Consider the following 18,033-nt stretch of genomic DNA (forward strand, 5'->3'; position numbering starts at 1 on the left):
TTAATAGGAAGGCTGGTACTTGAGTAGTTGACATATTTATTTCGAAACACATCCGAAGCTGCATGATGTATGTTTGAAGAAGTGTGTGCGTCAAATACGCGAACATTTCTTTTTCTCCACTTTGGATCCAAAAATATTGGGATGCGCAAATTATGCAAGGGCATTAATTATGCAAGAAAATAGGGTATATAGGCTGCAGGTACATAATTTATAGAATTTACTTCAAAATGCATATGTTTACTTAAAGTTACAACTAGCAAATTAGTTGCCATGTTCTTCCAAAAATCCTTCACTTTGGACTGAAGAGAGTGGAGAAGGTATTGTTGGAGGTATTTCGACGGATGTTGAGGTCTGTGCAGATTTAGGAAAATTATGGTTTTGTGAACTACTGTATTCATAGGCTATGTGCATCAAATTTGCTGCAGATGGAATGTTGAGCTGTGTATGCATGAAAAATGTGTAGTTTCTAGTGTGTTAGTATACAGGGTGTAACAATAAGGTAAAACTGAACTTCTACGACACATTCCTCACACGTAGAAGAAAAACGTATGTTGTATGGACATGGCCTTAATTAAGGTACAGCCCGAGCAAACTAGATCTCTTTAATAGGCTGCTGAAATAGTAAATTCACGACATTTAGATAGCCTTCATTTAAATCATCTCAATTTAACAGTCAGATTAAAACATAACATGAAATATTGAAATAATGTTCATTTAAATAGTTTAGAGTAATATACATACAGTTTCACATTCATAACAGATAATGCAACAACCTAATAGTCATTTATGACAACATCTGAATAATTACAAGCAATCTGTTACTATAATCTAAATATTGTTGGATTTTTACAAATGTTTTATGTCACAGAAATCATAGAAATAACATCAACAATAACAGCACCAGAGGTTCTATATGGAATCTGAATCATACGGATATGATTCTTCAAACTGAATATTCCATTGTAATGATTACAAAAAAATAAAATTTAAGCACCTCCCTGAGATCCACTGTATTTATAGAATTTAAGCATTCAAGAAAGATGACTATCAAGAAACCAGGACAGTTTACCATTAACATCTTTAGCGTAAGTATAAGATGGAAGAACAAACTGGCAGCTATTGTTGGGAAATAATATAATTAATCACTACAGAGAAATACAAAGGGAAAAATAAACTTTTCCTATCTTCTTTATCTGAAAGACTAGCTTCTTAGGTTAAAAAATATGATTGGTGAATATTTCTCTACTATACTAATTCAATAATAATGAAGCAAATGGATAAATAACTTACAAGATATAATCCAATCTAAATGCCAGAATCACAAAAGAAGTGTTGACCATTTTCCTCTATTATCCCACAATAAGGCACAGCTTTTTACATAACAAATACAATACATACTATCCAACATAAAAATATCCATAAACAGTAATTGTCACTTCCAGGGGGGTTTACTTGAACGGCCATCCTTTGATGAGACTTGGCTGCTTTTAGAAGCATCAAATGCTGAAGTAGAAATGTCACCCAGACAATGACTGCTTAGTTTATTATGTGGCTTCCCCTAGTGGAAAGAAGAAAAAAGTTTAGTTATGTAATCTTTCACATTATTAAGATATATACATTTCAAGTGTTCTTTAATTTGTAATAATTTTATCGTATCGTAACATCAATCTGCAACGAGTTTGACAAGTGCTAATATTACTATATTGTCTATGTCATTTATGTTTAATGTTGACTGTTGCTGTTATATTTATCTGTTTCATATGTACAGATTCATAAATATGAAGAAATATGACATTTCTGCAAGATGATAAACTGATATGGTTCCAACTGAATTTCACGCGTGAAGCTGTGAATAAAATTACAGTAGATTTACATATTTAAAAAATATTTTTTTGTATATTCAACGAAATGAACATGAAAAAAGGCATACAACTCTGTACGCCTACGGGTCATTCTCATTACACTATGCTTGTTAAAATATTCAGCATTGTATAAAAATTACTTTATAGAAATGAATTTACTTAAATCTGTAATGTTCTTTTGTCTGAAATTAGATATTCTTGATATTGTAGATGCATCCCAAACAGACGTAATGATTTGATCATTGTTAAGCTCTTTGTTGGTGACCTCAGTAACAGTCTGATATCCTGAGCCTGGATAAGTGATTTTACTGTATATATACACAGTTCAAAAAAATTAGGGGAACATGTTTTTGAACGTATGCCATGCTTCACAAAAAAATACCACACACCCAGGTATATTACCAACTAAACCTTTGTTCTTTACCATTGAAGCATACAAAAGAACATTGAAGGATTCGCGTTCATTTTCAGAACACAAAAGGAAATGTCCAAACAGGGGCGAAAACAAAGTGATAACAGTCCTTCAGGGTGGATTTTTATCACAGTTGGAGAACTTCAGTATGGTGTATGTCCTCCATGAGCATTCATTACAGCTTGGCATCAACGTGGCATACTCCGTATAAGTCGACGGAGGTCACGTTGCGGTATCAGGTCCCATTCTTCAATGAGAGCCTGTTCGAGGTCTTGGAGAGTCTGTGGTGGAACAGGATCCCCCCGAACACTTTTGTCAAGCCTATCCCACACATGCTCAATGGGATTAAGGTCGGGACTCACCGCTGGCCATTCCATCTCTTGAATGTTCAGTTCTCACAAGACAGCTCTGGTGATGCATGCTACATGAGCCCTGGCATTGTCGTGCACGAGTACGAATTCAGGGCCAACACCGTATGCAGCAACCAACACATGCTGTAGCAGTATCTGCTCAATGTACCCTGCAGCGGTAAGATTACCATGGACAACAAGAAGATCCGTACGTCCATCAATACCGATGCCACCCCACACCATCACAGAACCTTGTCCGAATCGGTCGCCTCCCTGGACAACATTTGGCATGTACTGCTCACCACGGCATCTCCACACACGTTGACGACCAGGGAAATCTGGACTCGTCTGTGAACAACACAGGTCTCCATTGGCGAACTTGCCAGTTGACGTGGGTACGGGCAAACAGAAGCCCTGCTGCGCGATGTTGCTGTGTTAAAATAACCTGAGAAGAGCTAGATGTTCTTTGGTTAGCATCTACCTCGTTCTTACAGACGGCGCAACAGATACGCCTGGTCCCAATTAACCCTTGCATCAAATACAAACAAGCTGAATGCTCTATTTAATATTCCATCACCCCTTCTTGCTTCAGCGCGTTTGTCTCGCTGCAACCCTAACCTTATACTAAGATTGAGGAAATGTTCCTTCGTTAAAGGGTTGGTTAAAAGATCTGCCAGTAAACAACTTCAATTATTGCTTTTTCTTTTAAATCACGTAGCTGATGACATACATCTGCGTGTTTAGTACATGAACCAATTCAATCTGAAATCTGTAAGATGAATGCAACCTCGATTCTCCTCGAATAGAGTAGTTGGTCCCTCAGGAAGAACATCCATATCCTTCAATAACTGTCACAACCACAACAGTTCTTTGCTTGCAAGCAAGGCTGCCACATATTCAGCTTCTGTCGATGACATTGCCACGGAAGTCTGTTTGCGACTTGACCATGCTGCGATTCCATTTCCCAACAGAAATGCATAACCACTAGTAGATTTTCAGTTCTTCCTGTCTCCAACCCAATCTGCATCCAAAAAACAGATAAGCGATAATTCCCCATTTGAGGGTAAAGGTAAGCTTTTATCAATCATCCATGCTAAGTAACGCAGTACATGCTTAACTGCTTTCCAGTCCCTTTCAGTCAGGTTTTCCACATTCCTGCATAAAATTTCAACTGCTGTTGCAAAGTCTGGCCTAGACACTGCCGCTAGATATAATAGCGATTCCAAAACTCACCTATATTGCAAATTACTTTTCAGCTTCAAGCTGCTTTCTATATCTTCTACCAAAAATCCAGTTTCAATAGGAGTTGCTACTGGTTTTGGTTCAAGCATACCTTATTCTTCAAGTATTCTAGCTATTTTTTTATTTCTGGATGAGGAGGAATGACTCATCCTATTTACATTCCACTTCTATTCCAAGATAGTGCTTTCACACCTTCCATATCTTTTATGTCAAAATGACTTCCAATTATTCTGCTTATTTCAGCTGTTAACTCTGGGGTTACGCCTGCTACTAACATGCCATCAACGCATAGCAGTATATGTGTGATAGTTCCATCATCTTTGTGGGTATACAGACACCGATCAGTGTCCCCGTGTTTAAAGTTCAAACTAGCCAGTATCTCGGCTGCCCTTTTGCTCCAGGTTCTTGCTGCCTGTTTTAGACCACAGAGGCTCTTATATAGCTGACATTTGCTTCATTTCTGGGTTTCACAAAACCTTCAGGGCGCTCCATGTATATTTCTTCGTCCAGCTTGCTGTTTAAATAGGCGCTTTTCACATTGAGCTGTGGTACGTATAATTTCTTCTTGACTGCGACAACAAGTAACGCCCTGATGGTTTCATATTTTTACTACAGGTGCATATGTGTAGTTGTAGCCTTCCCCAAAACATTAAAAGAAACCTCGAGCGGCTAACCTAGCCTTTCAAGTATGAACCTGACCTTTATTGTCAAATTTGCCTTGAAGACACACTTGCACGTTATCGTTCTTTTTGCTTGCGGAAGATCACATAATTTCCATACCTGGTGTTTCTCGAGAGATCTCATTTCTTCTTCTGCCGAATTTCAGCATCTCATTCCAAGATGCTAGTTCTCTAATGCAGCTTGTTTCGACCCTGTATGTCAATCTCTTGGCTGGTATACCTTTGTTTTTGCTTTGTGAAGTCCTTCTTTCTGGCAATTTGTCTTCGTCTTCTTCTGTATTTACGTGAGCTTGATCAGCTTCACTAGGTTCTTGATCATTTTCTGTGTTGGTCATCTCATAATCTACTATTTCGACTGTACGAATGTCATTCTGATTCATTTTCATTTTTGCCCGCTACCCCTTCTTCTTTTGAAATCTTCTGAGGTTCTCCCTCCTTGACTTCTTTTTCTATTATTTGGACTGTTCTACTGATCCAAATCTAATCTGTCTTCGGATTCAGGATCCTATAACCTTTGCTATTTCCATCGTAGCCGACAAGAAGGCCTTTTCTGCTTTGTCATTCCATTTCTGGCATTTCTGTTTTGGTATCCAAGAGAACACCTTTGATCCAAACACCCTGATATGACTCAAATCCAGTTTCTGTCCAGTAAACAATTCTGAAGAATTTTCTCTATCACACGACTGGTTACACAGTTTTGTAGATATGTTGCAGTTAAAACTGCTTCCTCCCAGAATCGATTGTCTAATACAGTATCCAGCAACATGCACATTGCTGCCTCTGTACTTTATTCAGAGTACTCTGGGCCCATAACCTTTTGTTATTCGATGACAAATTATATAAAAAACTTTATGTAGCCTATAACTTAAATTTATTAACCTACGTTACATCATCCTATACATTTACTTCGTGCGTAACAATTAGAGTCAAAACATAACCTGAGATGAGCTAGATGTTCTCTGATTAGCATCTGCCTCGTTTTTATAGATGGGGCAACAGCTACGCCCAGTCCCAATTAAGCCTTGCACGAAGTACAAACATTACTTGTTATAGTAACAATATATGGAGTGCAGAGTAGAAAAGAATACAACAAAGGTGTATTTATGCTAACAAGGAGGCACCATGCTCTGTATAGTGTCAATTTACTTGCATTTTGGAGATATGAAAGGACACTTCTAGTAGTTTAAAGGGATGTATAATTGAGGACATCAAGAGATGGTTTAATGATATTCATGATTATTGAAAATGATGTTGACTCAAGTACCTATTATGAAATGGCAATACCAGTGCCCTATGGCAGCTCATGTGGAGGTGCAGGAATCACATTTTTATGGACACAGGTTCAAAACCTGTTGTCCATGAATGTTTCTGTCTTTAATTATTATTATTATTATTATTATTATTATTATTATTATTATTATTATACTGAGGAAAGCAACGGGAAACTATCTCACTCCTCATTTCCCTTGTATGCCCTGAGAGTTGGCAACACTCGAAAAAGTTACGGTGCTGCTTAGTGTGTCTGATAATGACCTAGCCAGCTAGTTATATATTCCTACCTCTAGATGTACAGTATAAAATGAAGGCAATGTAACACATGTGTTTGTAGTTGTTTCTGTAACATGCAATTTGGCCTCCCCCAAACTTATGCAACACCTCTTGCACCTTGTTTCTGTGCCACCTATAGATCATTCCATGATAAGAAAACAGTATTACTCTTATGGACCTACAAGGAGTGAACACACTCCCTCTTAGACACCCATAATTCCTTGTGATTAAGATATATTATAATGTACTTTGTATTGTATTATGAAAGAAAGAAAAAAGGATGAGGCATTTCTTGCCCATGAGTTATTAAAATAACTACTTCATATTTTATATTCCATATATACATTTACAGGGAGGAAGCATAATGGCGGGAACAGCCATCGCTTTGTTGCCTTCCTTCATTTTCCTTCAGAGTTGCTCTGGTACGTGTAACACGTAATCTGTTACTCGGTGAATCGCCGGCAGCTTATCACTGTTGAAGAGAATGTGTGTGATTTCTTTCTTTAATATTAATACAGTAATTTATCTGCATTGCAGCTGAGGCTGTTCATAAAAATAAGCAAGGACAGGTTCTTAGAAAGAAATAAAATCAAACTTTGCTTAATTATCTTTCTTAAAAGAATGCAGATAAAAGTCTCAGCTGGGTGATACCAAGAAACTACTGAAGCTACAGACTTTTCTGAGAGGACCCTTGTTGCTGCAAAAACCTAAATAGGCCCCTCTAAACCTCTTGTACCCTATATTTCATTTTTTTTAAAATTTGAAGCTTAGTTTCTTCCCATTTTTTCTTGAAATTAAATACAGAGTTTCACACATTTTTTGTGCCACCGTTTTCTTGATAAGCTGTGAAAACCAAAATGATCCAAACTCCCAGTACCGTTGAGTTTCTAAAAAAAAAAAAAATAGCAGCTTAGTTTCTTCCTACTTATATCATGAAATTGAATAAAGAGTTTCACAAATGTTTGTGGCACCGTTTTCTAGTCATACTGTTGAGCAGAGCATTCGATATGACAACCTTGTTGTCATAAGAGCAATACTGTTTTCTAAAACAGGGTGGAAGGAGGCGGAAGCAGAAAGAATACATGGATGCTGTAGGGAAAATAGAATAAAGAAGATCTGGGAGTCTATAAATAAGATAAGGTAAGCGAAACAAATAGAGAAGGGGAAAAGCATAAGGGAGGAAGATTGGGTGGAATATTTTAAGAGGCCTTTAAGAGGAGATGATAACTGGTATGGAGAAATAGGGAAGACATATATAGGAAGAGAATTAGAAGTAGGAAATCAGATATTAGATGAGGAGATTATAGGGTAGGAAGTAATTAGGGTATTAAATAATGCAAGACCTAAGGCAGCGGGGGGGGGGGGGGGGGGGGGAAGAGGAGGGGGCGGGGTGAATGGCATTACTAACAGCGTGTGGAGGGAAGTAGGAGCCAATGAAGCAATGTTGAGAGGGATGGTAAAATTCTTTAACAGGTCATTGGAAAAGGCTCAATATCCGAGTGAATGGAGAAAGCGGGTATTATGCCCAATTTATAAAAATAGAGGGGTTAAAAGCGATCTGAATAATTATAGAGGGATAACACTGCTAGACACCTTGTCTAAGGTGTAAACAGGGATCTTGGCTAATAGGATAAAGAATTGGGCGGAGCAGTATGGGAGGATATCAGAGTTTCAAAACGAATCCAGGTCGATAATGTGTGGATACTGGATACATTGTTTACGAAATATGTGAAGATAGCAGGGCGTAAATTATACGTAGCGGCGGTAGATTTGGAAAAAGCTTTTGACACAGTCATCAGGGAGGCGCTATTTACGAGATTAAGGGAGATAGGGTTATCGAAGAAAATGAGAGGGGCAATTGAAATAATTTATGAGAAGGTATTTGTGATGATCAAATTACAGGGAGGAGGGTTGAGTAATTGTATTGAGTCGAAGATAGGTGTGAAACAAGGATGTAAGCTATCCCCGATATCATTTATATTATTTATAAATAATATATTAGAGAGTCATGGAGGAGAGAGATGGCAATGTCCATGGATAGGGAATAAGGCTTAATAAGAGGGTCACACAAGACAAGAAATTGTACAGAAAAACTAAAGTTGATGAATTTGGGACTTACCTTAAATCACAATTCAGTTGTTGGATAAGTGAAGGGAGTAATGTGGATACACTTTGGGCTAAATTCAAAGGAATCATTTGGGAAGGAGAGAAGAGATTTGTACCTGTTAAGAAGGGTAAAATGACCTCAGACCCTGTTTATTACACAAGGGAAATAAGAAAATTAAAAAGAAAATGTAGAATAGTAAACAGGAAAATCAAAGAAGGTAGGGAGAGTAGAGAAGGTAGAAAACAGCTAATGAGGGAACTGAATAGAGTGAAAAAGGAAGCAAAAGAGAATTATATGAATGGCATTCTTCAAGAGGGTAATGACCACAAAGGGAAATGGAAAAAGCTGTATTCATATATTAGGAATCAAAAAGGAAAAGGAATCCAAATTCCTACAATGGTGGGAGAAGGGGGTGAACACTATTTAACAGATACTGAGAAAGCAAACCTCTTTAGTAGGGAATTCCAAGATTCAGTAGAAGATTGTCAGGACTTGGAAACCATAACAGAAGATAGAGAGGGAGAGACGCAGAGGGAAACAAGAAGCTTCTCATTCACAAATGAAGATATTTTCAGAGAAATCCAACTGCTTCAACAAGGAAAAGCAGCAGGAAGTGATCAAATTACTGGGGAGGTATTAAAGACAATGGGGTGGTATATAGTGCCTTATTTAAAATTTCTCTTTGACTATGTCATAAATAATAGTGTGATACCAAAGGAATGGAAAGAATCTATAATAATACCAATTTATAAAGGAAAGGGTGATAAAAGGAAACCAGAGAACTACAGACCAATCAGCCTGACCAGTATAGTTTGTAAAATACTGGAGAGTTTAATAGCAAAGTACATCAGAGGGATATGTGATGATAAAAATTGGTTCATGAGGAGCCAGTATGGATTTAGAAAGAAATTTTCTTGCGAGGCACAACTGGTGGGATTTCAGCAGAACATATCAGATCAGTTAGATTCAGGAGGCCAGTTAGATTGCATAGCCATAGATCTTTCCAAAGCCTTTGATAGAGTGGAACATGAAATATTATTAAAGAAATTGGAGGGAATAGGATTGGATGTAAGGGTTATACGTTGGATAAGAACATTTCTAAATTCAAGGGTTCAGAAAGTCAAAGTTGGAAATAATATATCCCAGGAAGAGAAAGTCTGGAAGGGAATTGCGCAGGGTAGTATAATCGGTCCATTACTTTTCTTAATATACGCAAATGATTTAGGGAACAATATAACATCGAAGATAAGATTGTATGCAGATGACATAATTGTTTATAGGGAAATAAATAACATTGAGGATTGTTCAGAATTACAAAGGGACCTTGACAGTATCCAAGAATGGGTTGAAGAAAATAATATGAAGATTAATGGAGGCAAATCAACTGTTACAACATTTACAAACAGGAGTTTTAAAACTGAATTTGAATATACTTTGGATGAGGTAGTTATCCCAAAAGATGGCAAGTGCAAATACTTAGGTGTGAGATTTGAAAGTAATTTGCACTGGAAGGGTCATGTTGATGACATTGTTGGGAAAGCATACAGATCGTTACATGTCATAATGAGACTACTTAAAGAATGCAACAAAGAATTAAAAGAGAAAAGTTACTTAAGTATGGTTCGTCCATTATTGGAATATGCAAACAGTGTTTGGGATCCTCACCAAGAATACCTAATAAAAGAACTAGATGGTGTGCAGAGGAAAGCAGCAAGGTTTGTAACAGGGGATTTCAGGAGAAAGAGTAGTGTATCAGAAATGTTAAAGGAACTTGGGTGGGAAACTTTAAGTAAGAGAAGGGAGAAAACTAGACTTATAGGATTATATAGAGCCTATACAGGAGAAGAAGCATGGGGAGATATCCGTGAGAGGCTTCGGTTGGAAAATAATTATATTGGTAGAACTGACCACAAGTACAAAATTAGAAGGAATTTTAGCAGAAGCGATTGGGGTAAATTTTCTTTCATTGGGAAGGGCGTGAAGGAGTGGAACAGTTTACCAGGAGTAGTGTTTGATCCTTTTCCAAAATCTGTACAGATATTCAAGAAGAGAATAAACAACAACAGAGATAATAAATTAAATGTTAGAGGGCATTCGACCAGTGCACGATATTGTAAATAATAAATGTGTGTGATTAAATTAATTCCATCCCCTGGTCTAAGGAGTTTGGACAGCCCAAGTAGGGGACTGCCTGTAGGGGTGAAGTACAGTGGGGTCTTCGAGGGCCCTGGGACCGCTACGGTAGCTGTGAAGCCCCTTCAGGAACTCTGAAAAGTGGTGGCAAAAGGGGCTCTGGTTAAGACGCAGCAGGTCGTTATGCTACTTAGGTTCCAAAATGGGTAAAATATAAATATGTAAATAAATTCAGTGTTAATTTTAATCTTATACCAGTTGTATAGTATTATTAGAAGTAATTTCACATACCGTACTGTATATGAGTTGACTATGTTTGTAAGATATTATAAGTAGAATTTTGTAAACAATATAAATTTATTAAGGATGATGTGTGTGTTTAATAGAAAAAAATTATTAGCGTAAATTGTATAATATTGTATTCTAGGAAAATTTTCTTCATCTCCTGTTAATTTAAAATTAATGCTTGACAATAATGTATTTTAGTGTACCATTTGCCACCGAGGTAGACACCTCATTTGCAAATAAAGAGATTTTGATTTGATTTGATTTGAAGAAGTTCCGGGTTTGCTATTCGCAGACGATTTATTGATCCTAGCACTGACGGCAAGGAGTTTGCAAAGAGGATTAGATGAGGTAGTAGATTCTACCAGGAGATGGTCTCAGAGTAAACGTGAGAAAGACACAAATAATGGTATGTAGGAAAAGGAAGTTTGGACGGTAAATCACGGTAAATTATATCAGTAGAAAAAAAATATAGGTGTAACAATAAGTAATAGAGGGTTGTGGAAAGAACAGTGTAGGAGGGCCAAATTAAAGGAAAGAGGAGCGCTTGCAGCAGTATGGATGTTAGAAAATAAATTCCCAGATATAAAATGCAAAAAATGGTGTTTCAATCACTGGTCAAGAGTAAAATGTTATTCGGGGTGGAAGTATGGGGATTGGAAGAGGATAAGATAGAATTAAACCAAGCAGTGGCGAAATTCAGTAAGATTATGATGGGACTACCAAACTGCACGGCAAATGCGGGGGCTAGATTAGTTTGCAAAGAGTCTATGGAGGTAGAAATGGTAAAGAGGGTGATAAAGTATTGGATAAGATTGGAGGAAGGGACGGGAGGGGAAGGGAATTAATACAGGAAGCTTATAGATTTCAGAAAAGAATGGAGAATGAAGGATACTGGGTGAATAAGTGTAAGAAAAGGTTGCAAAAACTAAGCTGGTGGGGGGAAGGAAAGAATGGATTTGGAAAAAGATAAAGGGGAGAATATTAGATATAGAGAGGCAGTGTCTAATAATAGAATGCAGGAATAGAGGCTCTCTATCAGTGCTGAACTAATTGACACAAGTAACTAAAAAACAGATTTTGAGGGGAGAAGAGCAAAGAGAGGCTTGTACTGGTGGTAGTTAGGTGTACCGAAAAAATGGGACGGGGGGGGGGGGGGTAGGAAATGATAAGGATAGGTGTGTATTGTGTGGGGAGGGGTGATCGGATTTACATAAAGTCAATCACTGCAAAGCTTTGGATGAGGTGGAAAGGAAATTGCTTAATAAAGAGGAAGTTAGATCAAGTTTATAAGATGACATCATGGTTGTGTAGAGAGTGGGAGAGAGGAACAAATATTTCAAAATTTTTAAACGTGGTTAGAGCAAGATTTATAAAGATTTTGAGTGAATAAAAGAAGGAGATAAAGGAGATGAAAGGTGAAAGAGATTGGTATAATTGATTGAGTTATGAAAAATTATAGAACTGATGTGAAATGTAAAAATAAAAGTTTGTAAGAGTAGTAATATGATAAAGGCAATAGTGTGAAAACGAAGAGAGAGACAGTGTGGGAAGAACTATGAAAAGAAAGAGCGATCAGAGTATGAGATTTGAATGATGAACTGTTTGTATGTATGTAGTGTAAGTCTATGTAGAATATAGTGATGAGAGGAACAGAGAATGAGATTTGAAGGATGGACTGTTTGATGTGTGTAGGATAAATCTATGTGGAATAGGTAAATAGGAAAAAAGAAGGAGTGTGGCTAAGTAGTTAATTTAGTTAGGTGTAGAGGTAGCGTCTTGCTCATGGGGCTGGCTATCCGCCCAGGGCGAGATGCTGCATAAGCGGGATGGTGGAGTGCATGAAACAAGATGAGAGAGGTAGGGATAGGCCTGACCTATCCCAAGGATGTGACGTCTGCACGGATAGAAAGAGCAGGTGAGAGGAAGTACGCTGTCAAGGTAATAGGGAAATACAAGCCAAGTAATTGGTACCCGTCTTGGCAAGAGAAGAGAGTTGCGACAGGCCGCGAGTAGAACTGGATATCCGCTCACATGTGGCCTGTTACATAAAGAACGGTGAGGAAATAACATTGGCAGCAGAAGGGTCTGTGAGGATGCGGTTTCCGGCCTCACAAGACATGGCTGATAGTGGCATCCAAGTGGTAGGATGGCTTAGTTCCTCATCAGGGGGTGATGCCACGACCAGTCAGATGTAGAATAGAAGTAGCATAGATTTATTGTTGTTAGTTTAGTTAGTTGTAGAGGTAGCGTCTTGCATGTGGAGATGGCTAGCTCATGTTTGAGATGCTAAATAGTAGATTTAGTAGAAAATTAGTTATAGATTTAGCTGAGTTGAGTAGATTTAACGGAGTTGAGTAGTTCGTCAATTTATTATTACCTTATACCGATGGTGTATGTACTATGGTTGGCAGTAAAGATAATGTAATACTGTTTTCTTAACATGGAATGACCTATAGTGTAGTATTCACCTGAACTAACCATTTAAGAGAAATTTTATGCCTTGAGTTGGCAACACTTCAAAAAAGTTAGGGTGCTACTTACTGCGCCTGATCATTACCTAGAAAGCCAGTTATACAGTGCCATGTATCATTCACCACGAGTGATTTTCCTCGTGGACTTCGAAGTGTGACTGTTGTGACAGACAGGGGGATTGCTCCATGCATGGTGGGTGAAGGAGGTGGGAAATACTGAAATGACTGTTTAAAAAGCAACCTCAAGTCTTCCCCCTCCTGAACGAGGGAGATGATTTTAATGTAAAATACAAACTTACTATGTTAAGTTTTAGGTTCAGGCATTCAGTTTTATTGTTTAGTTATGTAGGGCAGAGGTAAAATTTAAAGCCAATAATAGGGAAAATATTTGTGAAACTTTTACTTTTCTTTGTATAACTATGCAGGGCTAACTTAAGTTCTCTACCTTTGGCATTACTCTAATGCAGGGCCTCTCAGGGTGCATGCGCGTGGTGCATGCACTGTGCACGGTGCAAAGGACGGCTTGGCTTGGTTGACCAGAGTGCAGACCCCCCACTCCTCGATTTGGAGCAATAGCGCTTACTTTATCTTTCCTCACGCCTGTCTCGCTCGCTCCGCCTGTCTCCCTCTGTCCCACTTGCGCCGTGGCGCACCAAATCCGGGCTGAGTTGAGCCGAGTATAGCCGAGCTTAGCCGAGTAGCCCAGAGACGAAGCGTTGATCCGGGCCATGGCGAGCGGCACCGATGCACAGTGCACGGAGCTCTTGCACCTTGATCTGCACGCGTGAGATTTTGGGCGTTTGAGAGGCCCTGCTCTAATGTCATGGGGGTGTTTGAGTGTGTTTACCTCGGGATCCTTTTCACCTTTTACTGTAATTTGCTGTTGCTCGGTTTTTAAATTTAACTTCCTTGTGCATTTTTGGAATTTAGCTTTCCTTCTTACTGGTCGCAACTTAGTTTGGGCTTTGTTTTGTTTAATTGGGCTATTGTGACCCCATAGAATATCATAACATTACTTGTATTTATGGGACCTCCAATAACTTTTGAATACATTGCTTCTTGTCATATTTGGTCTTTTATGAATTTACATTTACCTTTTGAGGAAATTTTCTTGTTGCCATTTATGTATAAGGAGATTATCTCGTCTTCTCGGGTGGATATACCCAATTTTGATTTCTTTTATTGACTGTCACATTCCTCTTTTTTGTTTTTGTTTTCAAAGTAACAGTGTGAAGACATCAAGGGAAGCCACGGAAGCAAGCCCAAGATGAAAAAATGGAGACAGAAGTCCCAATTGGACAGGCTGTCGCTGACTCAAAACAAGAAATGGCAACAGAAGCTCCAGTAGAGCAGACTGCTGTCAGAATCAATCAGGACGATACCAAACTTCTAACACCAGTGTGGAGAGTGCTGAATGCTACTTCAATCAATAAGACAGGGAGGACAGTTGTTTTAGCCCTTGGTGAAAGAGATGTTGAAGAGCTCAAAAAGAGAAGCCTTAAGGCTAAGCTCGGACTTGGGCAGATCAAGTTTCAAGTCATCAGGGGATAAACGAACCATAGGCTCCGCATACCTCCAATATGACTCAACTAATCCGCCCCCATCAGAAGAAGTTGAGAACCTAATTTGCAACGCAAAGAGGATAGGCAAACACCTTGTCCTTAGAGCAGAAACAAATTCACACCACACGGCATGGGGCAGCACGAACTGCAATGCAAGAGGCGAGTCTTTACTAGAGTTTATTACTAGAACTGAGTTGACGATACTAAACCTAGGAAACAAGTCTACATTTATAAATAAAAATCGTAGGGAGGTAATAGACATTACACTAAGCACTACGCATATTGCAAACTTCATTAAAGACTGGAAGGTGCGGGAGGAACCATCATTGGCAGACCACCCGCACATCCAATTTGCAATAGATGCAAGACTATGTGGGATTGAGATGTACAGAGACCCAAAAAGAACTAACTGGGACAGATAAAGAGAAGTTCTAGGGAAGGCTGTACAAAAAATTCCAACTAACGTGAGAGTACAGAAAGAATTGGATGAGGCAGTGGAACTAATAGAAGAGGCCATTATAGACTCATTCCATGAAAACTGTCCTCTCAAAGAAAAGAAAAACACCAAAAAAGTAAAGTGGTAGAACAACAAACTAGCCAAAATGAAAAAGGAGGTTAGGATGCTGTATAGAATATCATGTAGAAATGGTATGAGGGACGTATATCATAGGAGACTCACTGAGTATAACCTAGAGAAACGGAAAGCAAAAAGAAAATCTTGGAGACTGTTCTGTGAGAAAGTGGAATAACACACTGAAACAGCAAGGCTCCAGAAGGTTCTGAAAGCAACCCATATGAATCGAGTGGGGACACTGGAGAAACCAAATGGGTCATTTACGCAGGCGGGGAGGGACACACTGGAGATACTAATGGTGTGTCACTTTCCTGAGGCTGAGGACATGACAGAAGAAGAAACTGTTGGAAAAGAGACTGGAGCTCAAAGAGCAGACTGGAACTGTGCCAACAGAATAATAAAACATAACCATGTAAAATCGACGGGAGATACTCGTCAATGCCCTGACGGACCTTTTCAGAAGTAGTCTAGCTTTAGGGTATGTGCTGAAATCATGGTCTGAAGCTAAAGCAGTATTCATACCTAAGCCTGGAAGGGCAAATTATGCCCAAGCCAAAGCATACAGACCATTATGTTTAACCTTCTTCATGCTGAAAGCAATGGAGAAAATTCTGGATAAATATATCAGCAATACAACCTATGAGGTGAGTAAAACCGTCGTCAAATGGATTAAATCCATGTTAGATGGAAGGAAGACAAAAGTAACCCTGTTTGAAGAAACTGAACTCAACGTTACATGAAAATCAGTTTGCCTATAGACCTGGCAGATCCACTGAAGTAGCACTCCACCAATTGGTTTGTAAACTAGAGGAAAGCCTAGAATATAAAGAAATTGCACTGGCAGCATTTCTAGATATAGAAGGAGCCTTCAGCAATACAACCTATGACTATGATCAAAGCATTGGAAAAGAGCAAGGTGAGTAAAACCATCGTCAAATGGATTAAATCCATGTTAGACAGAAGGAAGAAAAAAGTAACCCTGTTTGAAAAAACGCAGACTGTTAGGGCCATCCGAGGCTGTGCTCAGGAAGGAGTTCTTTCTCCTCTGCTGTGGAACCTCGTGGTGAACAAAATCATAGCTATGCTCAACAAACAAGGTTTTTATACACAAGGAGATGAAGATGACCTAGTGATTGTGATACGACATAAGGTGATGAGTGTTATCCAGGACCTCATGCAAAGATCACTTAACCTTGTGGAAAACTGGTGTCGGGAAGAACAACTATAAGTCAACCCAAACAAGATAACTCTGGTCCCTTTTACAAGAAGGAGGAAATTAAAGGGAAAGAGATCAATGAAGCTCTTTGGGCAAGATATATATATGGAGGAACAGGCACTGCACCTAGGTGTAGTGTTAGATAAAAATCTAACCTGGAATCCACATATAGAAAGGAACATAACCTGGGCCAAGAACTTGCTGTATGCATGTAAAAGAGCCGTTGAGAAGACATGGGGCCTTAGACCATCAATGGTAATGTGGATATATACAATGAATTAGACCGTTGATGGCTTATGCTGCAATCATCTGGTGGCAGAAAGTAAGCCAAGGAAAAGTCAGTAGTAGATTGGATAGCCCACAAAGAATGGCATGCATAGCCATAACTGGGGCTATGAGAACTACGCCAACAGAAGCGTTGAATACTTTTTTTTTTTTTTTTCTGCTATTTGCTTTACGTCGCACCGACACAGATATGTCTTATGGTGACGATGGGACAGGAAAGGGCAAGGACTGGGAAGGAAGCGGCCGTGGCCTTAATTAAGGTACAGCCCCAGCATTTGCCTGGTGTGAAAATGGGAAACCACGGAAAACCATCTTCAGGGCTGCCGACAGTGGGGTTCGAACCTACTATCTCCCGAATACTGGATACTGGCTGCACTTAAGCGACTGCAGCTATCAAGCTCAGTCGTTGAATACTTTACTAGACCTCTCATCATAATGCAATTTCACAAAAGGACAGGCTAGAATGAGTTCATATAGACTGGCACAATCAGAGTGCTGGAATGCACAAAGACCCAATCTAGGACACTGTAAAATTAACAGAGTAATAACAGAGGAAGTTCTACACATGCCTTCTGATCATATGATATTAAAGTACAACTTTGAAAAACTGTGTGAGATAAAAAAAAAAAATAAGACTGGGATATCAACAAATGGAATACTGAAAAAGAAGATATAGTGTGGTGGACTGATGGCTCAAAGACTGGGGATGGCACAGGAGGAGTGATCAACGGGGGAAGACCTGAGAGATCAATCCAGATGAGCCTGGGCAAACACACTACAGTCTTTCAAGCAGAAGTGATAGCTACCACAACATGTCTTGAAGAAAATCGGAAAATGAACTATAGGAATAAGAACATTTTTATTTTTACGGACAGCCAAGCACCCATTAAGGCACTAGAAGCAGTCAGGATAATATCCAGAATTGTCGGGTATTGCCATTCACTTCTCCTGAAGCTCTCAAAGTACAACATTGTCAAAATAATATGGGTACCAGGGCATGCAGGTATAGAAGGAAATGAAAAGGTAGATAAACTGGCCAGGAAAGGGGCAGAAACACATTTTGTAGGCCCACAACCTGTATGCAGGATTTCCTATGGACAAGCCCGACACTACATAGGAAAATGGGTACAAAAGAAACAAATGGAGAACTGGAAAAATACTCCAGGATGCAGGCTTGCAAAGGAACTGATAAAAGGACCAAACAAGAAGCATACTAAAGAACTGTTGAAACTCAGCAGAGAAAATATAAGATGGGTAGTAGGACTGTTGATAGGACACTGCCATCTGAAGAGAAAGAAAGGAG

At 38.9% G+C, this 18,033-nt stretch overlaps 1 protein-coding gene across 2 annotated transcripts in view; it reads right to left on the minus strand.

The window, feature by feature from the left end:
• Positions 1-691: 691 nt before the first annotated feature.
• Positions 692-18,033, minus strand: part of LOC136867358 (uncharacterized) — a 178,134-nt gene continuing 160,792 nt past the window's right edge. The window contains exon 12 of one of the 2 annotated variants that reach the window (XM_067144528.2): positions 692-1,558. In XM_067144528.2, coding sequence (XP_067000629.2) covers positions 1,433-1,558 — 126 coding nt within the window. In that variant the 3' untranslated portion in view covers positions 692-1,432. The remainder of the gene's footprint in view (positions 1,559-18,033) is intronic. The other variant, XM_067144529.2, reaches the window with a different exon arrangement.

The sequence above is a fragment of the Anabrus simplex genome, chromosome 3, assembly GCF_040414725.1.
Source record: "Anabrus simplex isolate iqAnaSimp1 chromosome 3, ASM4041472v1, whole genome shotgun sequence".
Lineage (NCBI taxonomy): Eukaryota > Metazoa > Arthropoda > Insecta > Orthoptera > Tettigoniidae > Anabrus > Anabrus simplex.